The sequence below is a fragment of the Telopea speciosissima genome, chromosome 2 (genome assembly GCF_018873765.1).
Source record: "Telopea speciosissima isolate NSW1024214 ecotype Mountain lineage chromosome 2, Tspe_v1, whole genome shotgun sequence".
NCBI classification, from domain to species: Eukaryota; Viridiplantae; Streptophyta; class Magnoliopsida; order Proteales; family Proteaceae; genus Telopea; species Telopea speciosissima.
The window spans coordinates 82813483-82839997 of NC_057917.1; the positions used below are offsets into that span (position 1 = coordinate 82813483).

Genomic DNA, 26515 nt, shown 5'->3' on the forward strand with positions numbered 1-26515 from the left:
TCATAAAACTCAAAATATTGAACCTTTCAGATAAATTTATCCAAATAAACTATGTAATTAGAGTTTTTTAATGAAAAACAAATAGATGGATGGTTGCTTGGCTGGTGTGAAATCAATGAATTCAGCTCTCCTCCAGTCATGGCGAGAGTTGTAGGATCTAGCCCAACCAAAACAAGGGTGTTTGGATCATTGCTTAGGCAAGCCCCTACCTTATGAAATGACCAAACCCCCCATATTTTGGCTGGGCTGGATCCTTCAACTGCCACCATGGTTGGAGGAAAGCCATGTCCGAAATCAATCAAGCCTTACTCCAAACCCAACATCAGATAATTATTTACGTATTCTCATAAACAAATAAATAACCCAATATGAAGTGTTGGAGTTTTTCAAGATAATGATGTTGGGAATAATCCCACATCGGAAACGTAAAGGTGAATACTTGGGTATATTTAATAAAGCTCTATCTATTGTTTAAGTTAATAAACAAGGTGGATACTACGGTGTATGTGCGAGGACTTTCATTTGAGCATACGGCGAGACGTGGGTAATGGTCCGATTTGAATCTGGATAAGATCAATGTATATAGTTGATCAACAGTTTGACTGTTATGTGTTTGGATAGTTTAGATCGTACAGTTACGATCTAACGGACTAAATTCAAAGATGGAAGAATTCATCTGTTGGGAACAAAGTGCCAAGTGGCTTATTAATATTCAGAGGTATTTCAAATTTTTACGTTATCTTCTTCTCCTCATTCTCAAAAGTGGTCTTGCTCTGCAACATGAATGCTATCTACTATCCCAATTTATTCTCTCTACCTCAAACAGCCCAACCAAAAAGGCATTGAATTAGTCAAAATAATAATAACGAAAAAGAAACACTAACCGATTAGCACTCTTTTTCCCTAATAATAATAATAATAAATGAAAGACCGGACTAGATTAGACTTATCCATGAGGCTGCCTATCGTATTTGATGTCCCTAATTATAGTGACATGAAAGAAACATTATATAAAGCAAGAAATCAATTACTTAATTAGATCCTGACCAAGTCCAAATTAAGTTGGTCAATAATCTCTAACACACACAGTAATTCAAAGTGATCGAAGGAAAACTTCCACGAAATCTATGAGCAAATTGACCTTATCGATATATCGATTTGTTATCATCAATTTCGCATGTAATTACGGGTTTATTATATTAGCGCTGAGCATGATGTTCCAAATTAATGGTCAAAGATAAAAAAAAAAAATTCTTCTCTCATGCACCATATGTGCCAAGTAGATTAATATACAATGGAGATAAAAGTTTTTTACGATCCATAATTCACAAATAAATTTGGTGGATGGGTGGTGGGTACATACAATCATTCTGCCATGAGACAGAGTGACATGATAATTCCTGTTGGTTGGATATATAGGAAATAGGCTATGTAGGTCACATGTTCACGGTTTCGATTTAAACAATTTGATTCGATTTCGGTAAACGATTTATGTTTGATTTTGACACCCTTACTTTTTACAATTGAGTTAAAGTTTGTTTTGTGTCTGTGCAAAATTGATTAATTTATGAAACTATGGGAGAGTCAAAATTAGAATGTTCAAAGATTATCTAATTAACTGAACAAAGAAAATATGAAGGAAAACCAATAAACATTTATTATATATTTATATTTTCTTAAAGCGATAGCCATTATTTTTTGTACCTATCCCCCTTGAAATAATTAATGGAGACAATAAGTCGTTAGATTCACAGAAAAATATATAGATAGGAGGAATAGGATCAAGTTAAGAATATTCATAACTTGTTATCAAACAATGTGATCGAGAATATTCATCTCACGTTGACCCTATTTCTGTCATCTTCATTAAGAAATAGCAAAAAAAAGATGTTGAGAAGACTGCAATGTGCTGATGAGAACAAGGCTGAATGTGTGGAAATAAGAACTAATTGATCGATGGCGGTTGCAGAAGGGTACTTCTATCTACCTCATACACGAAAGGTTTATTATCATTCAAATCTCAAATTTTAAGTACTAATTAATGTAAGGTAGTTTTCACCAATCCCCCTTTGCCTATAGAATATTAGGACTCCACACTCAATGTTATAACTTATAAAATGAGAAAAAAGAAGGTCAAAGTTTAAGTAAACAGTCAAAGATATATCATACTATATCATAAAAGTAATAATTCAAAAGTCACGGTAAATCTTTTCATACTAAAAGTATCCTTAAACAATATCAATAAACTCAAAGAAATATCCTTCATTAATCGTTCTCCTGCTTAGTAGATAAGGTAATTCCTTATCTACTCCCTCATTCTCTCCCAAAAAAATAGATTTCATTAATCATGTCCCTCATTTTTTTTTTCTTCCAGCCCAAATCATACGGCTCTTCTCTGTTAGTCGAGGTCTTCCAACTACTAACTAGAATTCCAAATTCCAACTATTCAAATTCATAGAATTCCTATTTGCAATCAGAAGATAGTTCACTAGTTTTTTGTTTTTTTTGTTCCAACCCAAATCTTACGGAACTTCTCTTTGAGTCCAGCCAAATTGGACCATTTGGCTTTTCGTTTACTGGTCTCTTTCATTCATTTATTGATTAGGCAAAATTTCAACCCAAAAAAATAAATAAAACAAATTGAACAGGGGAAAATCTTTCCAAAAACTATCTCCCTTTCTATGGTTCTTAGCCATTATCCTTGGTGCTAATAATAGTCTACCGTAAAAATCCCCTATCCTAACTCCTAAGTAGGATATTGAATGAATGGACAATAATACTAAAGAAAATAAGAATGAAATTTATTTCTTGTCATAACTTCTCTTTTGGATTTTTTTTTTTTAGAGGAGAGAGGGAAAGTGTGCCTTTTTAAAGGAACAACTGTGATTAGGAGAGTCAACCTCCTTGAGGGGGGGGGGGGGTTTATGCACATCAATTGACAAGCCTCCCAACAACTGAGCTAGCAGTTATGTTTAACAATATGAACATATAGGGGACGTTAGAAGTTAGTTTTAGGGAATCTAATGACCAAAATACCTTATGCTAAAAACTCACCAAAGTAAAAAAGTAAAGTGATCAAATTGCCCTCATCTTCTCCAAATCGTTTAGGTTTGAAATTGAAAATCGAAAAAACCCTAAACGATTTTCAGACCTCTCTGAAATCCAATCTTCTTCAACAATTAGGTCTGTTGTTCAGGTACTGGTGAGAGACCTAGGGTGAGATACACATCCCTTTTCCCCCATTCCCTTCCATCGATCTCAAAGATTATTTGGGTTTCAAACCCTTAAACTGCCCAAATCGATCTCAGGGAATTCTCCAAGTTTGCTAGGATTTTCTGCAAGTTGTTCGCATCATTCACTTGGGTATACATCACCAATTGTTGCTGCCAAGTTTCATCATTATCAGCCATCACAACAGGGGTCAATCCCCATTTTCGATTTTTAAGAGGAATTAGGGTTTTCAAAACCCTAAAGGTTGATCGATCTCTCTTATTGCTGATCTGATCGTGCTCATCTTTTGTGGGTTTCATCCCACATCTTTTGTTGGTTTGAGATCCTATTCCTTACTTATCTCAATTAATATAACGTTATGCTGCAAAGAGTAAAAACAACTTACCATAAAAGAGTGTAGAAAAGACAAAGTGAATTTAATTTATTACATAATGAATAAAAAAACAATGATATGTGTTGAAATCGTATTTCACACAAGAGTGTCAAGACCACACACAATTGATGATAATTCGAATAAGAAACCATTTTTTATACCAAAGAAAAATCATATTGAAACCATACCAAACCGGTACGATATTGATATTGAAAATAGTTTGTATTTAGTACAGTATGGTTTTGATATTTACATTTTATCTTTTATACTAAACCCAAACTGTGCCGAATTCCAGATACCATACTGATTGACAACGTTTAGGAATAAAGCAAAGAAACCCAACCCCTAAATTTCTATTTTTATTTTATTTTTTATTCTTACCAAAAAAAATTTCTATTTTTATCTTTCCTTTTCTATCTATTTTTATCAAACAAACGCACCCTTGAAAAGCATGCATTTTATTTAGACAAACAAGACTTTTCAAGACAAACGTGAACGTCGGGATCGTACAGAGATTTCTCAAAAATTCTTATTACTAAAAGAAAATTCTCAAAATTATATTCTGAACGTGTCAAAAACCCATTTGTCAGCATTCAATACGAATTAAATTCTCAGTATCTTTACCTCTTGCATGCGCCGTTCGTGTCCTCCGTAAACGCTCTCCATCTTGCCAAACCCAACTGAAACACTCTCTCTCTCTCTCTCTGCCCTGTAACTCTGCTGAAGCTTTATTCTTTGTTCTTTGTTTCTTTTTCGATCAATTTGTAGTGCAGAGCAGCGGAAGACGAAGAAATTTAGAAGAATTGAGGGATGGGAAGGAGAAGGAGCTCTCCGTTAAACACACTGTCCATATGGATTTGAAGGCAATCGATGAAGGTGAAGGCATTCCTGGTTGTAATGCTTATGCTCTGCTTTTTTACCTAATAGTAAAGTTGCATGTGCAAATGTACGTGTTTGCTTTGTTTCATTTATGAATCAGTTAAATGAATCCGAGTAATTTACGTTATTCCTATTAAAGTCTTCAAATTTATTACAAAATCTCCAAAATCCAATTTATAAATTGCATTACATATGAAAAAAGAAATACAAAACACTGTAGAAAATAGTAAAAGAAAGACGCTTACAAAATGCGCAACTTATTCTTCGTTGACATAGAACTTATTCTTGAATTATTAAGCATTAATTGTTCCTGAATTATTAAACCTACAAATAAAATGTTATCAAATATTTACTCAATTAATTTGATATACAAATTTTTTTTTTGAATGTGTCCAAATTTTTATTTTTAAATATTAAATGAACATACCTCATCATCCATGAAAACAATCTTTTGTACTTTTTCTGATCTTTTTGGGTTGTCATAATATGTGATGTATTTTTGCAATACTATCAGCTTCAATTTCCAATCTTTTTTGTAAGGCTTTAGTTGATTAATGTAGAGTAAATTTGACATTTTTCCTACAAAGAAAAAATTTGACATTTTTCCCGCCTTATGCCATTTCAGAAGATGGACACATAAATCCAACACCTTGCCCAAGTGGGGGTAAGGCGGTCATTTCACATTTGGATTCTCTACTATCGAGCTGCCCCGTCTTGCCATGCTACGCAAACACAGCAAGACAAGAAATGACCACCTTACCCCTGCCCGAGTGGGGGTAAGGCAGTCATTTTCCGCCTTATGCCATTTAAAAAAAAAGGGATTACTGTAATGTTTGTTTATATAAACAATTTTATTATTCAAGTAAAACATCTAAAATGTTGGGTGTTCATTTCGGTGATTCATACATGAAAAAAAACAAACACGTATATTTCCCGCCTTATTGTATCTGCACAACACGGAAAGACGGGGCAGCTCGACAGTAAAGGATCTGGATCCCCCCTGCCCCCGCAATTCCTATAACCCTCTCCAATGAATCCATCCACTTTCTCAGACCATGGAAGAATTGGAAATAACAATTAAGGCAGTCACATTTTTTACAGTTTCAATTTTTGTCTGGTTCCAAGACTTTAAGGGGGAACAATGGGTTTACCCAAAAAAAATAAAAAAGAAGGGCAGGGCGAGAGTAACCAGTCCTGACATGTGGAATGGGACTAGAAACAAAAGAAGCTCAATCAATCTCTCTCAATTACAATCTTAGATTCTCATTGCGTTTTGATGGAATTTTCAAGGAAATTAGAGAAATTGTGGAGAGATGATAGATAGCAAATTATGCAAAACGAGGTCATCACTCATTGCTCATTGCAGTAGAGAGGGAATCGCTAGACAATGGGACGGGCTGACCGTAGACGGGAGTAATTGAAAGGCTGAAAGAAACTTTCATGTCTCTCGCCTATCGCTTCGTGATTGTTTAATTTTTCTCATATCCCAATAATATCTTTCGTCCTCTTTCGCAAGACCCAATTGATGAAGACCCAAGTTAAGAGGGAAATGGAACGTTAACAATGGAACGGGTTGACCGTTGACGGGAGTAATTGAAAGGCTGAAAGAAACTTTCATGTTTCTCGCCTATCACGTCGTGACTGTATAATTTTTCTCATATCCCAATAATCTCTTTCGTCCTCTACCCCAAAACCCAATTGATGAAGACCCAAGTTAAGAGGGAAATGGAACGATAGACAATGGGATGGGCTGACCATTGACGGGAGTAATTGAAAGGCTGAAAGAAACTTTCATGTCTCTCGCCTATCGCTTCGTGATTGTTTAATTTTTCTCATATCCCAATAATATCTTTCGTCCTCTTTCGCAAGACCCAATTGATGAAGACCCAAGTTAAGAGGGAAATGGAATGTTAACAATGGAACGGGTTGACCGTTGACGGGAGTAATTGAAAGGCTGAAAGAAACTTTCATGTTTCTCGCCTATCACGTCGTGACTGTATAATTTTTCTCATATCCCAATAATCTCTTTCGTCCTCTACCCCAAAACCCAATTGATGAAGACCCAAGTTAAGAGGGAAATGGAACGATAGACAATGGGATGGGCTGACCATTGACGGGAGTAATTGAAAGGCTGAAAGAAACTTTCATGTCTCTCGCCTATCACTTCGTGACTGATTAATTTTTCTCCTATCCCAATAATCTCTTTCGTCCTCTTCTGCAAGACCCAATTGATGAAGACCCAAGTCAAGAGAGAAATGGAACGTTAGAAACACAGCTGCCCTGTTGCCAACCTCATTTTAGGCATTAGAATTGCAAACTATTTTTCAACATTGAAGAGTGAAGGATGAAGTGGTGGTATCCGCATTCAATTCCCAACACAATAACTATTGGATATTGCTGACCAAGAAAGATGCCCTTATAACTCATTTATCATTCACAGGACAAATTCGGTGGCTGAGATTTTATCATTACAAGAATATTCGAAATTGACGATGATTATCGATTTTGACTAAAAATCATTTATTTAGGCCAAAACAGTCTGAAATGGCGGAGGAGTATCCAAATCATTTTTATTTTTTTTTTGTTTTTTTTTTTTTTTTGGTAAGAGGAGGAGTATCCAAATAATGGTTTCAGATTTCAAATAGTAGGCTAGTTAATAGCCGATGTAAGGGCAGAGAGATACGATGTAGTTTGAATAGTTTCGCTCATCATTCTAATGAGGTTTGTATTGAATTGCTTTTATAAAGATGTTTATAGTTAGCTAGACTGTTACAACAGTAAATATGGGAGGAGATAAACATAATGGACTTACCTGTCTACAAAATCAACTTTGCCATGATATCCTGAAACAAGAAAAGATAGAAGACATTACTTAGAGTTGATGATTGACTTAATGTGATCAAACAAATTAGATTCCGCAAGAAAAAGGTTCTTATTGTTATTATTGATGATGCCATGCCGATCAAGATATTCAAGTAAATGCATTAGTTGGGGATCATGAATGGTTTGGTATTGGAAGTAGGATCATTGTCACAAGTAGAAACAAGGTCATATTAATTGCTCAAAAACCAGATGGGATTTATGAGCCCAAGGACATGGGGGGATCATGAATGGTTTGGTATTGGAAGTAGGATCATTGTCACAAGTAGAAACAAGGTCATATTAATTGCTCAAAAACCAGATGGGATTTATGAGCCCAAGGACATGGGGGGATCATGAATGGTTTGGTATTGGAAGTAGGATCATTGTCACAAGTAGAAACAAGGTCATATTAATTGCTCAAAAACCAGATGGGATTTATGAGCCCAAGGACATGGGCTTATATAAATCTCTTCGACTTTTTAGCCGTCATGATTTTAGAGATTGGACCAACCTCCATAAGCTTATTTGGAACAGTCAAAAGCTATAGTAGAAATTAACTATTGGAGGACTACCCTTGGCTCTTCAAGTTGTAGGTTCATCTTTATTTTGCGTGGAAAAGCAAGAATGGCAATACACATTGGAGAAGTTGCAAGATGCTCCTAATAATGAGGTCTTGCAAAGATTGAGAATAAGTTATGAAAGACTAGATTATGAGGAGAAACAGATATTTCTTGATACTGCATGTTTTTTTATTAGAACGCCTAAACATGATGCATGTTACATATATGGGAAGGATGTAAATTTTATCCTAAAGTAGGACTTGATGTTCTTTAGCTAAGGTCTTTGATAACAATTGATGAACATGGATATTTGAGGATGCATGATCAGCTCCGGGATCTTGGAAGGGAAATCGTTCGTAAAGAAATTTTTAATGAGCCATGGGAACGTAGTAGGATATGGTCTCAAAGGGAAGCATTGGAAGTATTGGCTATCAAGATGGTAGGTAGTGAATAAAGATTTTTTGTGAGGATTTATAGATTTGGTTTTGATTTTGATTTTTTTTTCTTTTTCTTTTTCTTTTTCTCTTGCGATTTAGTACTTATTTAAAGGAGTTTTTTTTTTTTTGGTAGGGAAAAAGAAAAATTGAAGCACTCAGTATTAGCTTTGAAGGTAGAGCAAGGAGCAAATATTTGGAGAATGAAGAATTTGCTGAAATGACTAAACTAAGGTTACTTCAAGTCGATTATGCACGTTTTACTGACAACTTCATACATCCTTTTTCTCACAACTGAGAGTGCTTCGTTGGAGGGGATGCCCTGTGCAGTTTACGCTAACTAATTTTAATCCAAGGAAACTGGTTGTTCTTGATCTGTCATAATAAGGTAACTTCATTTTACTAAAAACTTGATGCATCCTTTTTCACAACTGAGCTAGCTTAATTAGTTGGGCGGTATGCCCTACGCAATATAGTCTTAAAGTCTATTTTTTATTGAAAATTTTCCAACAGCTAATTGACATTTACAAAAATGAAAAATAATAAATAATAAGAAAACAGTACATCGGTATTATTGAAATCCATTTGTAAGCTCTTCACTTTCTCTTCATCTTCTGACTGTTAGATGTTCTTCTCAACGAATAAAGTGGACAAGGAGATATTGAATACAGCCCAACTGCAAAAGAGAGTATTTCAGTGGTAATATGAATGTAAATAATTTTTTAATCAGAAATAAATGTATAAAAAATTTATTTTTGTTACTAGACTTAAAGATTGTCCTAAAGATGGTCCATTTTGAAAATCACAAATTTTGATGAATTATTATTAGTACCCAATTTCATACTTAGTGTCAGATTATTTACCAAAATTTCTCATCTATGAAGTAGATTGCATATTTTATTTTATTTTTGTTAATATATATTTCAATGGAAAAGGGACAAGCAATCGAAATCAATACATTACATTCTTAAAAATTGTTTAACATTTTGGAATAGTATTTAAAAAAAAATACAAAGTCGTAAATCTTTCATAAACAAAGGGAGATTATGTTTGTTGAGCATGGGCAAAGTGATATTAAATTATTTTTTGAACAAAAATATCATCAATTTAACCCTCACAAATATGTGAATGAGTTCTTGTGTTTTCTCCTCATAAAAGATCTTAGTCTATTTTAGATTATTTAAATAAAATAATTTCATGAAAACAAATACAACATACCTTCCAGAATAACATATAAAAGGATTGTGATGACGATACATTTTTTGGGTCAATTTGTCGAGAACGGTACCAAACAACTGAAGCAAGTGCGAGGTGACCCAATACCTACATCCAATGAAATTTTAGATTACATGAAAAAACATTCTTATGTGAGACTAATGTAATTCTCTTAGTACAAGAATAAACGCAACACATGGATGAAATTGTAGGGAAATTTTGCATACAGCTATAAGCTTGCCAAACCAAAGTGACGATGAAGCTCCTACTACCGTTCCAAGAACAAATTGTGCTAATAGAATATTGGCGCCAATAGCAAATGCCTGCTCCATAAAATACAAGGCTTTTGAGACAAATTACCTTGATCCACATATGTTCATTACTTGAAGCTATTATTATTATAGAACAACAAAAGCAATAATTATGAAAGAAACAAGAAGAAGAAGAATAAAGAAGCATTTTTGGTAAATAGGGTTTGTATTAACTAAAATATATAATTTATTTTCATAAACTACAATGTTGCACTAGTTAATACTTACTAGAGATAGAATTTTGTTGATGAATTAAATTTGAAAAGTGGAAAAAAAAAAATAGAATAGCATAGAGAGAAAAGTTCAATAAAGAATTGTTTTTTATCTATAGATTGTAATAACAAAAGTATAAATTATAATTATCTTAACACAATCAATATTTATTGCTAGCAGTATGAATCCATATTCTTGATAAATTGAAGTTTAAGTTCCAACTCCTTTGGTGTAGACAAAAAAAAATTATTCTATAGCTTTTTACACAATGATGAATGAATCTTTCTTATTTTGTTTTCTTTCCAGAAAGCATATCATTCTCCACATATAATCATTATTTTTCATATTTCATATATTTGTAATAAATGGTGCTGGTATAGAAAAATACATCTTATATCTAACAATGATATTTTCGAACATGCATATCATAATTATTTAAATATAAAAGATCAATTATTTGTTATGGTTGAAGGAACCAAGTTAAAATATATTGAACATTAACTATGACATATTAATTTTTGAAAAATAAAAGAGTTAGTATTATATATCAATCTTATGCCCCTTGTTATTTAAGCATGAAATTATTAACATCACTTATTTATAAATAGGATAAAAGGTTTAGATTTTTGACTAACTCTTTCTTCGCCAAATCGAGTGCTAATGGTTTCAATGCCATTTTGTCTATCTCCTTCAGTATCTGGAATATCCTGTTAATACATGCAACAAGTGTTAATAAGACTTAAGACAAAATATTGTCATGAAAGAATTTGTATTATAATAAATAACGGGGAAAGGTTCTCAGAGTCGTTGGGGTAAGGTTTATTACTGAAGTGGTTTATTTTTATGTCATTTTCAAAAGTTGCCATTGTCTTGCACACTGGTATATATGTGAACTGATAGATAGTTTTTGCCCTTTTAGTTTAGTACACATTTCTTGTAACAAAAGAAAAACTAAAAAAATACAGTATCCTTGTCTGAAATATGCAAGTAAATTTTCTTCAAATTTTTTTTATTTTTTATTTTTTATTTTTTGGTGATGAAAGTGTAATCACACAAACCACACACCAATCCCAAAAGGTTAATCAATATCATTACCTTTAATATCATTCCGGTAGTACAGAATGTACACAACATTATTGTTTGAAATATCAACGCCTTTGTAATGAAGATTGGTCTCCCAAGAACATATTTCTGCAAAATTATAAGTCAGTATCACAAAAGACAAAAATAATAGTGAAATATTGGATAAACTTGGTTCTATGTAATCATGTCATGTTGATTGGATGGTACATCCAATGTGATTGAATTACATGGCACCAAGTTAATCTCTATTAGAAATGATTGATTAAATTTCATATTTAATCTAAAAAATATATAATATGTAAAGTTTCTTTATACCTGGATGTGTATAAAATAAGGGATTTGAACACCAAGAGCATACCAAAGCACCATGCTTGGTACAGCAAGTAAAGGATGTCTTTTCCATCTAAGGTATGGAAGCTAATCAAGAAACAAATAACACCAATTAAGTAAATCATTTTATTAGTATGATAAATAACATCAATTTTTTCTAAGTCTCAGAGTGATTGATCCACTAGGCCAAAATACTATATTTCACTGTTATTCATTTATCAAAATAATTCTGGAAGCAGAAAAATAAAATGGTTGTACGTTTGAGATGATATACATCGGCAGAATATGCAGTTCCAAGTAGAAAGTTGGCAACTAGGCCAAATATAAGTGCTGGAGATTTAGACAAAAATGAAACACCAATACTCTGCAAAAGAAGAAACAAATGAACAAAGATTAGGTAATATGTGCAGAAAATCATCTAAAAAAGTATTAGAAAACTATTTCAAAGCAATTAATTTTCAGTTTAGAAGAAATGTAGAAGTTGTATATATTATATTGAGTATACCAGCAAGGTAACTATCACACAGATGCCTATGACATCTCTTTGTGAGAACTCTCCAGAAGCAAACGGAAGATGTTGCTTGTTAATCTGGGTACACATAAAATGACAAGCACAATAGTTATAAAATTAAAATTAATGAAAAATATTAAAGGTCAACATGAGTATAATAATTCTACTAGCCTTATGTTGTGTTTGGTATGCATTCTTGGAATGCATTCTAGATAGATTTTGCATTTTCGAATGATAAAAAAAAAAAAATAGTTGTTTTTATTGTTCGAAAATGCGAAATCGACCTAAAATGCATACCAAACACAGCCTTAATTAGTTTCTCCATACATTTTTTAGAAGATTTACATTTTCAAAATATTTCCACATCAATTTATTTATAATTGTAAGACATATCTACCTTGTCGATTTCGACATCATACAGTTGATTCACTGCAACATTATAGATGTGAATCAAGGATCCTAGTGTCAATGCCTGAATTGAAACAAGAACAAAAAATTTGAGTAGGAATTGAAACTGTTGGATGTCCTTTCTTATTAACACTTAATTCCTCACCTGCAACAATCCCACAAAAAATCTTGGAGAAAAATCGGCAATCGACTCAATTGGCAGAAGTGAAATTGAAAATATCCCCACAAGCTGATATATAATTCAAAACGGGTAGCACATTTAAAAGGTTAAATTAGTTAAAATTAGGTAAATTTAATATAAGTACTCAGCCTTAATTAGTGTGATTAAACCAAAACTTACAATTCCCATCATGGCGTAAGGCCGACAAAATTCAACGAATGTTTGTAATTTCTTCAAAAGGCTACCAGAATCAAGCTGATCATGTTTTAAGGAAAGTTCATTCTCTAACACATATTTTTCGTTGGAAAGCATTTCAACTTGTCCTTGATCGTTGTCGTCTAAGGCTGAAATTCCAAAGCGATATTTTTCATTGGGAAGCTTGTCAACTTGTTCTTGATCGTTGGCTAATGCTGAAAGTACAAAGCTTTGCTTGACATTCCATTTTCTATGGATATCAGGTAGATGACTCGTGGGCACTTGAAAATGAAGAACACAAGTGTGAGAAGTAGCATGGTTAAACCTGTTCTACCAAATATATATATATATGAAGAAAATTGGAAAAATATGAATAATACTTACTTCTTCTAGTTGTGAAGCATAGAGAGTCCTTTCTCAAGTTAGCTACAAAATTAATGGAGAAAAAAATAAGAGAAAATCTAATACCTCATAAACCAAGATGAAATAATTTTAAAAGAAGATTACATTATGGATAAATAAAAATGAAAAAATCTTGTTGTAGCCAAAGTTGGTGAACAAAATACTTTGTAATCTTAGTTTTTAACCTAGGCTAAAAATTTGTCAGTTCATAAGTAAATTTGAAAAGTGTGCAAGATAATTAGAACCCTTGAAAATAACATAATGGTAAATCACTTTCTATTTGAAAACATTCTTTTACCCCGAACTTGAAGAATCTTTAAGAACAAGGTAAAAGGCATTTAAAAGAATGCTAGGAGTCCGGAGTCCCTCCTCTGTGGGTAACCACCCCACCCTAGTATGGACTGTGCATGACAACCACCTTTGGGGTTTGGGGTTTGGGGACCACACCCCATTGATAGGTGTCAGATGGGGTGGGGTGTGGTTACCATAGGGGGAAGGAACCTGACTTCTCAATTCAAAACTTTGGTTATAACAATATGGATCCAAGAAAAATCTCAAAGCAGGGACGTATAGTATCTTGCCTCTTTGATAAGAGTACTTTTGGAGAGAAAAGGTTGAACAAGCTGGTTTTAGAATTGCCTTCATCTCTCTCCGCCTTTGTCTCGCCTTCTCTCTATCTCTGTATCTCTGTGTGTGGTAGATGGGGCTGAAAGCGTATTCTTCTTATATATATATATAGTGGAGAGTGAGGCATATATATATTTTTGTGTAGCAAGTGGGGAAACACATATGATTGTCTTCTCGTATGAAATATGCTACATATTATATATTTGAGTTAGATAAGAATGCCTTCTCACGTGACCACCTAGGATACAATGTTTCGAGTATTTTTCAATAAGAGAAGGTGATTTGAGATTAGTTCCGTTTTCAGGGGGTGTTTCGTAATTTATCTTTTTTTTTTTTTTTTTTTTTTAAATAAATCCAAGCTTCAAAGTTGAAAACTATTTGGAGGAGTGGATGATGTGGGTACAAAAATAAAGAAGTTGAGCATGTTACAACACACTATATAAAGTAATTCATCATGGAGATTATTAAATGAATGTATTCTTACTAGCTCGTTTGTCGGTATGCTATCTTTGACAAATATTTTTGGAAAATTGAGATCAAGAAGATTGTTAATGGAAAATCCAATGAGACGACAGATATTTATATATATTAAACAACAACACTAAATCCACTCTAATTGCCCGCTATGAAAATACCCTGATAGGGTCAGGTTGGGTTGAGGGTATGCTTGGCCTTGTCAGGGCCGGGCTTGAGTTTATTTTAAGAACCCTAGGGTTGGGCTAGGGTTTAGGCAAGCCCAGCCCGTTGACACCCCTACACAAAGGCATCTAACGTGGATGATATTTTTTATTCATGAGAGCAAGGCCATAATTTCCTGCACTCTCGTGTCTAAACACACCAGCCACGTGACTAGGCAATGTTCTTTTTTCAAAAATATTTTACCCATGGTAACCGTAGAGGGTGTTTTCTCTTCTAAGAGTTTCTAGTTTTAAGGTGGGAAAGGGAATCTCTATCCACTCTTCTATTTTTCGTATTTTTTGGGAGTGAGATCTAATCTTGACTTCTTCTTTTTTTTTTAAAGGAAGTTTAGTATAGAAGGAGAATAGGGTTACAATCTCTCTTTCTCTTACCAATCAATTTACAAAAAATATTCCTTTAACCCGAATAACCCACATCACTACTAATTTAGAAGGAAAACAAAGAGATACAAATTTGCAACATTATATTATATAAAAGCTTTGAAAATTCAACTTTTTGAAACTTGGTTTTGGAATTCCATTGTGGAATATATAATAACGGAAACCTTAAAATGATATATGTAGGACATATAATGGAGATGAAACCAAAAAATATCGCAGTTAACCAATATAATAAGGACCATGCTTCTCATCCAACACACTTAGTTAATTTGAGAAATCCTCTGATGCGTGGGTCGAAAGAAAGAGTATTGTCATGATCAAGTTTTGCTTATGGTCTTCACCATGTTGTTGCAAAATATCATTAAAATTGGTCACTTGGATGGCATTCCAAAAGTAAGGGGTAGGACTGTAGGAGGTGGGATCCAAGGAGGGAGGGCAGCAATAGCAACTAACACTACAAATGCAAGGAGAGGGCTCGAACTCAAGCTTAACCAACTGAGCATCGAAGTTGTCCGCATGTTAATAGACCATAATTAATTGGAGGCTGGATCTGGTTCTCATGCGAGAATCATTTTCGTATGCTTTTAGGTACAGATGGAATCCACTCACTTTCTTAGATTCCATCTGTGTGCCTAAAAGCGTATGAGAATGATACTTATACGAGAGCCTGAACCATTCTTCTGTTCAACGTAACGAAAGGGTACCGGTCATGGGCTTCCATGGTTTTAAAACTCGAATTGGAAATTGACTTTATTAATAACTCGGTTTCAAATAAAACAAGTTGATTCTGATTAAACCCAGTTTTATATATATTGAATCTAATCTAGTTTGTTTACCAATCACAGTCCATCAAGTTTTACCAAGTCAAAACAAGTCTGACCAATTACCACCGGATTTTGATCGATTTTTGTTTTTATTGACTATTTGTTTTTGTGTTGTTTACAATATCTTTGGAATTTCATACTTTTATAATCTTGAGGGCGATTGCTCTCTGCTTGAGAGCCCAGGCAAGCTCCGAGTGCCTTAGTTTGAATCCTTGTTTTTTGGAGAGAGAGAGAGAGAGAGAGAGAGTAAGTCGAGAGACCGATGGCAGTGAAAAGTAACTAACGGATAGAGCGAGGAATCTGCGAAGACAGCGAAGAAGGGTGAGGACGAGTAGAAAGCCTGGACTTGGTAGTGTGACAAATCATTCAAGGGACAGGGGTGGTCATTTTGCCCACCCCAGTGTCTGGGCGCAATCCGCATCCAGGCACAAAAAACATTTTCCCATGTTTTTTTATTAAAATAATGAAAAAAGGCTGGTGACACCGCATGTGTACCGAAAGCTAGTGCTCTCTCTCTCTCTCCTTTGAAATGATCTTCCTGACCCTCCTCTTTGATGCTCCATGCAATACTTCTATGCTGGCTCTATTGATGCTGCCAGCTAATTTACCACACACGGGTGATGTGCCTATTCTCTCTCCAAAAAATAAAGCAACATTTTATAAATGTTTTATATGGGTCTTTGTAAATGATACATATTTTTTTGATTGATATGTATAGATTGTGTATAATATATGTATTATATGCAAACTTACTAACTGTGATGTGGGCTGACTAGGGATTTTATTTTCATATATGGTTTCAAGGTTAGTACGTCCAAGTGGATTAAAATCCTCTGCAAACAGTGCACTGGCGATGCACTGCAGTGCGAGCTTGAGAGCTCGACACATGGATAATGCTTCATCCAACGATGAGAGATTGATTGGCCCTTTTTTTTTTTTTCTTTCTTTCTTTCTTCTCAAGTTCAATACCGTTGGATGTCGCATTGATTCACTTATTTAGTTCTCAATCCCACACTGCAGGGCACCACCGGATCAGTGCAATGCCGAGGATTTTTTTTGTTTTCCATCCCAGCTCCCCCAACCTAGCTTGGATGAGTTAGAATATACTTTTAAGAGGCTAATTCTAGAGCTGGGGAAAAACAAAGTCAATCTATATGCAGGGAAATGGGATAAGACTGAATTCTGGCTTACTTATTATATTATTTCCATTATCAATAAATTTCCAATAGCTAGAGAAGTCAGGAATCAGGATCACGTAAACACATACGAATAGATGATGATGACATGTATCCCACCCCACTTGTTATCATTAATTGTGCATAAAATAAAATGGCATTTATGAAAACAAAAAGTACGTACACATAAAACATGCATGGGAGGGGATCCGGACTCAGAACAGCTAACAGCTGTGTCCATCATGCATGCACCATTAAATCATTGAATGTACATGTACATGCGCTCTCTTACCCTCAATTTTCACTCTTCTAAAATCTTCTTCGTCCCTTCTTCAAAGCAATCATGGCCCGGCCCCCACCCTATCCCAATCCACTATCGCACATCCCATTACTAGGGGGTGTCAACGGGCCGGGCTGGGCCGGGCTTACCCTAAACCTAACCCAACCTTAGGAGCCTTAACCTAAATTCAAGCCCGGAATATCTTTGCTCATGAACTTCGAACTAACAAAGCCCACCCAGTCTACCCACTTAACAAAGCCCAAGCTATAAAAAAAACACAATTTTTCGAAAACAGCCTATTACTAGACTCAAACTTCCGACCAAATAGTCATCGTAGAAGAATTTTAACCGTTGGACCAAGGATTTCTCTTTGTATATTTTTTAAATATCTAGTATATAATACAGGGTTGGGCTGGCCCTGCCAGGGTCGAGGCCTCAACCCAGGCCCGATCCTGTCCTACCAGGGCCAGTAAAAACTAAACCTAGCCCAACCCTATATTAAACACAGGCCCAGCCTGACTCTGTTCGGGCTTAGTGCGGGTTTGGGTTGGCCGGGTTTTTTTGACACCCCTACCCATTACCCTATCCCAATCCACTATCTCACACTGCTCAGCCCCACGCACATCCCCATTACCCCTTTACCTAATTCATTGCCATCAACAACGGATCTTTATCTCCCAAGTGCGGCCTACTAGTGCACCTCACTTGTCCATCCAACGGTGCACTGGGCAATGAACCTTTAAGTTCATCTTCTCAATCTCATGCCTATCGTTGGATGCTCAAGCGTAGTGTACTGGGCAGTGCACCGCACTTGAGAGAATGAAAATTTCATCAAAACTACGCAATGGATCCAGCTCCTCTCCAATGAACGCATCATCCCAATGAACATCTGCTGGGCTGGTTGGCACACATCCTTGAGCGTGCACCGAGATGTGTGCTAGGAAACCCCACACTCAGCCCGTATCACCAACAATCAGCCCCACACGCATCATCGGAAAATTATCCTCTCAGGTTCTTTGTCCAGTACAGTTCCCCTGTGCCTCTAATAAGAGGGGGTGGACCCTATCCAAGTAGCACGTTCGGGCAAGAGGTAAGGTGGTCATTTCCACTCCTATGAGAAGAACCGTACGAACTGTACCCAACAGGGAACCTGAGAGGATAAAGATCCCGCATCATCGCACTCCAGCAATCCACTTATAAAATCCCATTATCGATCGTTTCAACCCCTCTGTTACTGTTCCAATCCATTACCAATACCCATTACTTGTTTCTTGCACCATGCCGATTGAATCACCCATACTGGAGTCTTCCCATGCCAATAATGCCTCCTCTTCTCTCAGCCCCCCCCCCCCCCCCCTAATCACGGTTGTTCATCACTTTGTACCGCTGAAGCTCTCCTCTAAAAAATTGTTCTGAAAAATGCAAATTATCCTCTTTCTCAAGGGTCAGAAGTTTTTTTATTACATTAATGGTACGATTCTCCGTCCAACCGATCCTGCTGCTGCCTCTGACTGGGATGATCTAGATTCCATGATTATGAATCTATTGGTCTCTTCTCTTTTAGATATCCCTCTTAAGATTTAAATCCTCTTCAATTCTCCAATGGTGTAGTGCGGTATAGTTCGGGTTGGAGAGATTGACACCCGGCAGTGCCAATGCGCGATATCCAATGGTCCGAATTGCACTATCCCAGTTTTTTTTTCTTTCTTCTCGAGCTCGGCACTGTTGGATGTAGCGTCTGCCAGGTGTCAACATCTCCACCCCAAACTACACCGCACTACACTTTTATTAGGGAATTGTTGAGGATATTTTTTTTTCCCTCTTACTACTATGTGGCTCTACTTTCAATACACGCATCATATCACACAACCTTAGTGTAAAGTAATAGATGCATGGTTCTAAGTGTAAAGTAATAGATGCATGGTTCTAAGTATCAGTATCGTATTGGTATTGTACACTTCACCTTGTTACAATGTAAAAAACAACTTGAAAAGCAAACTGATAGATGCATGGTTCTAAGTATCGGTATCGTATCGTCCGTACCGGTTTTGCTAGTCATCGATATCGATACCGTATCGGTAGCATGGTACGGACAAGGGGTAAACTGGTCTGAAAACTCATTTTTCAAGGAAATCAAGGGGTAATTTTGTCCGATACAGACGATCTAGGCCGATACCGTATCAGTATCATATCGGTTTTCCATGTTGCCGATAACCGTTCCGATACCGTGCATTAAAACCATGGATAGATGTGCTTTTCAAGAAAGCTATCATTTACATAAAAAATTGTCTGCTTTTAATATGGATGGTGGGTTGTAGTTTATCAAGTATTTAATATATTTTTTTTCAAGTCTTTGGCGCATTTTAATCGGATAGCCTTGGCGAACCTATTTTTTGCTGACTCTTTGGTAATAAGACGGGAGTTCGTATTTAAAACGGTAAAATACGATATGACCATATTATACACGTTTTAAACGTGAATTAACTAACTCAGGTCTGTCTAAATAGGATCCCTTTAATCATGATCCTAGGTCCACTTGGGTTTATTTTAAAAAAATCCTTTTTGAACAATAATAGATGGATCCCACTAAAAATAATTGGGATTGGAAGAATGGAGGATCTTTAGGCTACGTTTGATAAATGTCTGAACAAAGAACGCCCGTTCTTGACTAGAAACGTTCTTTAGCGTTCTTTGTTTAGAACGACGTTCTGAGACAAAAAATGACTGTTTGGTAACGGTCTCAAGAACGCCATTCAAAATGAAAATGGTGTTTGGTAAAATCTGTTCTACCCTATTTGATATTAATTACAATAATACCATTTTCTTGTCAATTATACCAAAAAAATACTTATAAAATCCTTTTCTCTTGTCAATCTTAGCATAAAATTAACATATCTCATTAACATAACCAAAGTAAGTATAAAAATATTTCAAATTTCAAAGATGCCATTAAAATTGGGTTCTTATGTAGATTAGTGTCATAACTGACTATGCTACGAACAGTTGAATAAAAAGGGCCTTGGTGGATTCGAACCACCATCCCCTTGGAACATACTCATGTGCCAAGTGCTCTACCAATTTGAGCTAAAGACCCATCAAGTAGAGATCCAAAACAGAAATATAACAAAAAAAAAAAAGGTAATATGAATCTCTACATGAGGAATGCAATGACCAAAGGTCTAAAACAGAAATACATCAAGAGAGTTGCAATGAAATGAATCTTTGCATGAGAAAGTTAACAAGCAAGATTTCCATAATTGAAGTATGGACAGTGAAGTTTTCTCACACCAACACCTGAAGCCCTCCAATTTACTCAATAAGAACTCAAGGACTCAAAAAGAATCATTGAAATGACTACAAAATCAATACATGATAAAACATACGACTGAGACAAGTTATCAAGCTCGGCAAGAATATATCAGAGAAGTTACAAAAGTGAATAACAATGTGTAGATAAACTACCATATCCAAGCTACAACTATGCTTGAAAGCTCTGAAGTGCATGCTAGGCCCGAAAATGAACTTCAATTGAGAGCATGCTTGTTAATCACCTTACATGATGATGAACAATATTATGACATGATAGACAATGAGATAACCGTAATCTAAAGGGTGCATATCCTGAGTAGTCTGACAGTATTTGCTTTTCATGGTCTACATGTATATATCAAGTATCATTCGCTTACAACTTTTTATTTACGTAGAAGCACATGAGTGTGGCCCAACCATAAAATGCTGCGGGAAGAGTTGCTGCAACCATAAAATATGCATACAAAGTAAAGGGAGAAGCCAAAGAAAATGCTTGTGCTGTAATTGAGGCCATCATCACCATGGAAACTCACAGTTGCCCCCTTCTTCTTCTTTTTTGCGGGGGGGGAGGGGGGAGGGGGGGAGTGTATTCTAGGGCCTACAAAAGGTGGAACATAAAAATAGCTAAAGGGGAAAAAATGAAAAAGGAAAGAAAAAGTAGGAAGATATAGATTCTTCAAGAATGGTATGGACCATAATCATTCAGCACCATGGTTATAGAGCTAAAATAGGAACCTTCCCACCTGTCTTAAGCATCTTACAAAATCCTTAAAATGGTGAAAACACAAAAGGTCTTCCAAGATGGATAGCTTTTCTGCTTTGCTTTCTGATAAGACAGACACTGTAAATATGTGTTTTTCAGACAGACACTGTAAATAGCTTTTAGTATCGTTTAGTTTAGTTTAAGTTCGGTTCATTACCAACATCAAGGCTGACTAACAAATACTTACATACAAGAAGTCAAAACCAAAGCCTTCAGACATGGTCGATTTCAGATTTTTTATTATATGAATAAATCTTCATTTTTATAAATCTTTTTTGTTTTTTAATATTGCATCACTTTCTTTCTAGGCAAGGAGTCATGTAGAATTCATTTGCCGTATGAAAGACTATCTATCGACATCAATCTAACTGAAGGCAACTCTGTTTAGATGGGTTGATCATAGCCCTGAAAATGGAATTGCTACGCACCATTCTCTTGTAATAAAATTAGCAATCAGAAGGCTGTCTCCCTCTAGTGAGGTCGGGTTTTTTTTATTGGGGGGGGGGGGGGAGGAGGGGAGGCCAGGCCATGTTTTGGTCATAGGCCCAACACATGAACCCCAACAATTTCTTATATAATCTGACCTGCATAGGGTCTGGTTTGAGTTTCAATATGAACATATGACTTCAATCATTATTCTGATCATGTGTTTAAATTTAAAATTTACCCTGCTGGTTTGTTAGTCCATAATAATGGCTGGACTTGTGCTATTTTAGTTTTCAGTTCAATTTTTGTTTTTTTGAAGTTACAATAACTAGGATTCATCCAAAACTTTCCAACAACAGCTAAAGACCCATCAAGTTTTCTGATTTCATTTAATTTGAAATTTTCTACTTGCTGTATTTTGGTTTCAGATTTCATATCTCTTCAATTACTTACAATAGATCATTCTTATCTTCCAAAGGACATCTGGTTGCTACATGTTTTTAATTCTGCTTTCAGGTTGCTGCTATTACTGTCCAGAAATTTAAGGATCTATCTAACAAGAATGTTAAATTCAATTTACAGAGGGTGTTTTGGAACTAGTTATACATGGCACAAAAGGAAGAGAATGGGGTGCAGTACTGTAGTGAGTGCTGCTAGTAGGCTACATGATGGACTAAGGTTCCCAACCTCTGGTACAAACATTTTCGTACCTCTGCTAGTAGGTCTAGATGTTTAAGATCATGAATAGAAACTAAGGCTGTGTTTGGTATGATTTCTTGGAATACATTATCAACTAGAATGCATTCCAAAAAAGCATACCATACGCAGCCTAAAATGTTCATTGGATCCAACAAAACTAATAGAAAAAGAAAGCATTATCAGATTCTAGGAGAAATCAAGAAACCAAATATATATTGATATAAAGCAAAGTTGACAAATGGATTAATGTAATACCATAAGTTAATTAATTGTCCCCTAAACAGTTGGTTTTGTGGACCATTTGAAAATATGTCATTTGGTTCCTTCTGGGTATGGACCACTACCTTAATTAAGCATCATACCACACAAACCATGCATGTAAACTGGTATAAACTTGCCACCAGGGTTGTTCAGCCCACATAATGAGTGACATAGAAACTGTTGTAAACCTCTCATATATTAGCCAAGTTCTGAGGGCATCAATATTCTAAACAACCCTATCACAACAAATGGAAACTCAACCAAGCTACCAACTATGGGTGCAATGGGTGGGTTCAGCCTCTGGTACAAACATTTTCGTACCTTAGTTTCAGAATCTGAAGGTATAACCCATATACCTTGTTGTGAGACTTACGTAGGAGATAAGAAGAGGCAGAGTTGGAGAACAAATGAAGAGGAAAAGAAAAGGATTTCAGAAGAAAGGCTCAGAAGACATAAGATCTGTCATTGAAGAGCTTTCATCTGTTGTCAGAGTTAATACCTGGGGTTCATCAGGATACAGCCCGTATCCCCTCAAGGCCCTTTCTCTCCACCTGCGACTTGTTTCTCCAAGTTCAATTAACCAACAAATCCATCTCTCTCTCTCTCTCTCTCTCTCTCTCTCTCTCTCTCTGAGACACACACACACACACACACAAACACATACAGAGCACCCATAGAACGTACACCAGCAATTAACCAACAAATCCATAGCAGGAAAGAAAAATTCTTAGAAAACAAACAGCCATTACAAGACCTACTGTTCATCGTAGTTAATCTACTAAAATCGGAAAGAAAAACGAAGATCAAAGACCTAATTACACAGAAAGGGAGAGAGAGAGAGAGTGACCTTTGTTGTTGTGAACTTCAGTTGCAGCAGAGAGGGTCGTGCTAGAGAGGACTACTGTAGCAGGAACCTTCAATTGTTAGGGTTGTTGCTCCAAATCCTGAGACAAAGGAGAAAAATCCATAGTCAGATCTTCATCCCAACAAACGACTGAGATAGAGCAACAGAGAGAGTGAGAGAGAGAAAGAGAGAGAGAACGAGACAGGGAGAGTGAGAGGTACAGAGAGCAGAGAGAGGAAGCGAGAGAGAGAGGGATAGAGAGCGAGAGACAGAGAGAAGATCGACCTGCAAGTTCGCCTCCTCGTCTTCTTCCCCAGATCTGCCTTTTTCCTTCTCTTTGTTTTTGGGTTTTTTATGTTGTCTTCGAGAGATGCTCACGGGTTTTCACGGGTTTTGAGCGTGAATCGCGACAACGATCGTTCTTTGTTCTTTGTTCTTTGCAGATCTGTAAAGAACGATATTTTGGCAAAGATTCTCTCCGACTCGTGCTTAAAGAATTAAAAAAGGAACCGTCAAGGTAAACAGAAAATGACGTTTTTCAGAACGAAAAAACAGTTCTGAACGCTCTTCAGACATTTACCAAACATAGCCTTATCCCTCAATTTACCTATCCATCAATTTTCTCAATTCCATCTAATAGGGGGAGCCAGAAATGATCATCTTACCCGAATTTTTTTCTTGTGCTGTTCCTTGATCGATGCGGTTCCCTAGTGCCTCTCACAAGAGGAGGGTGAACCCCACCCGAGTAAAGTGTTGGGTCAGGTGTCTTAGGTGGGTCCCACCCCCTCTTGTGAGAGGCACTAGGGAACCACACCGGTCAAGAAACTGTAGACGATGTGAACTCCACCCTACCCCCTGCCCGAACACACTGCCCGGGTAGGGTCTACCTCCCTTTATTAGATGGAATTAAAGAAATTGACAGGCAGACAAATTGAGGAGATAATTTTTCAAGAATGGAACCGCTTTCCCTTTATGTGAAATTTTCTTTTAAGTTTGGACAAATAAAGGGGATAACTCTTTTATATGCCTTGGTTATATAAAGTAATCATTCAGCAATCTATACGTTGTCGGTTAACCTTTTGGAATGGAGTGTGGTTTGTGTGATTACATTTTCATCCAAACAAAAAATCTATATGCCCTACCTTAACTATATGATCATCAGTTAATTGATTCTCTAGTTCATTATGAACCATCAAATGAATGGATTTTTGACCGGTAGTTTCAAGGGTAAAATTAAAAAGTGCCCACTATAGAAAAGATGTTTTCTCTAACTGTCCAAATCTTTATCAAAATTGATCCATAAAGCATTTCGCATGAAACTTACCAAATGAGTAAAGAGTGATGCACAAAATGCAAGGCTACAAATTTTGAGGCAATTATTTTTAAATTAAGATTACATAGTGATATGGCCTCAACTCACAATAGATTTTCCAAGCCTCTCCACCTTTGTAATTAAGGAGATATCCATCTTCATTCATCTTCTTAATTTGCTTGAAGACCTTCCCATTTGATCAATGGCTACCACCACCTCTAAGGAGTCCCAATGGTTTGGATTTGAGTAGGCTGAAAAAAGACATACAACCTTGGCAAGAACGGTGTTCCGCGAAATATATGACACATCAAGATCCAATAATAGATCATGCCATTGTTGCGGATTTATCTCCTTCTATCATGAAAAAGGGGATCAGTTTTCCTAAACAATTAGATGGTGCATGTTCTACTAAAAAAATATACCAAATAAAACCCAAAATAGATGCCTCAATGTCCCTACTTGCATATTAAGTTTTGACTTAAACAAAGTTTGTAAGTAGCAAAATAAAATTTTGAAAAATTTTAGATCTTAAAGGAATGCACAATATTAATCAAAGTATACCATATGCATGTAAAAACCTACATTAGGGTATTTGATTAATTTTAAATATTAAATTTGATATGTGGATAATCTAGATCAATCAAGTTCGGGTTGAAGTGGTTTTTCCTCTCAAGAGTAACCTCCCCCACTCCAACACCCACACACTAAATGGAAATCCAAGAATGAATAATCTAGAAAAAAAAAAAAAAAAAAGCATTTCTGCCTCCTCGATATAGGATTAGGCTTTGCCGTGTGTTTAGGAGAAGTGGAAAAAGCTCTTAAGGCTATGTTTGGTTGTAAAAAAAAAAAAAAAATCATGCTGATAGAATGATTGATTAATGTGTCTCTCTCCAAATCATAAAAATTGAAAATTTCTTTGTAGCATAGCCTATGTTTTTATCGTCAAAAGCTACTTGCTAATCCTAAGCCATGCATAAACACAAACATTGCCTTAACCGAGAAATTTCAAGAGATAACAATAATACTTCAAACTTTTTTATGAGCCTTATTAGGTTATTAGGTTACTCTGGACAAATGCCTTCCAAACATTCACGTTTCACAACCTTATTATGACAGACGATGAACCGCAGCGCAGTCGATACATGCTCTTCAACCCCAACCCGGGAAGTGGTGTCTACAATAATTTTCGGCACATCTCCAACATCAAAGTCCGAGGACCCACCGTACCCCTCCAACAGCGTCTGTAGATCCTGCCACGTTGCAGGCTTATGCCAGCTGGCATTGTCCGCACTTCCCCGCATCTCAAGCCGTCGACGCCACTCTGATTCGTCTTGGGATCTACACTCCACGATGACAACACGGACCCCAGATGATGCTGTCACATCTTGAAGCCGGTCCAGGTGTGCCCGGCGGGAAAGCGGCGAGTCAATGACGACGGTGAGTCCTACGGCCACCTGGGTTGCGGCGACTCGCCACAGGACTTCGTACGAGAGGTCGTTAAGAAGTTTAGCGGCGGCACCACCACCGCCATCGCCGATGGTGGTGGTGGCAGTTGAGAGGGATTGTTGGAGAGTGGCTGTGGAATCACGAACGTCATCTTTGTCGAGCAGAGGGCATCGGAGGGAGGTGGCTAATGCGCGTGCCAGGGTGCTCTTACCTGAGCCTGGATGGCCCTTCATGGCAATGATCAATGGACCCATCGCTTCCATCTCCATATCTCTCTCTCTCTCTCTCTCTCTCTCTCTGTTA

General features: G+C 36.2%; 1 protein-coding gene and 1 long non-coding RNA gene across 2 annotated transcripts in view; one reads left to right on the forward strand and one right to left on the reverse strand.

The window, feature by feature from the left end:
* Positions 1-12759, reverse strand: part of LOC122651243 (coumarin 8-geranyltransferase 1b, chloroplastic-like) — a 39161-nt gene extending 26402 nt beyond the window's left edge. The window contains exons 1-9 of the mRNA XM_043844547.1: positions 12751-12759; positions 12556-12639; positions 12400-12474; positions 11997-12080; positions 11766-11855; positions 11477-11578; positions 11174-11269; positions 10714-10785; positions 9782-9877 (exon numbers count right to left, since the gene is read on the reverse strand). Of these exons, the coding sequence (XP_043700482.1) occupies positions 9782-9877; positions 10714-10785; positions 11174-11269; positions 11477-11578; positions 11766-11855; positions 11997-12080; positions 12400-12474; positions 12556-12639; positions 12751-12759 (708 nt within the window). The remainder of the gene's footprint in view (positions 1-9781; positions 9878-10713; positions 10786-11173; positions 11270-11476; positions 11579-11765; positions 11856-11996; positions 12081-12399; positions 12475-12555; positions 12640-12750) is intronic.
* LOC122650034 lies at positions 7589-8604 on the forward strand. The gene is made up of 2 exons (XR_006331366.1): positions 7589-8344; positions 8476-8604. It is a non-coding gene; the product is annotated as an uncharacterized LOC122650034 (long non-coding RNA).
* Positions 12760-26515: the final 13756 nt, after the last annotated feature.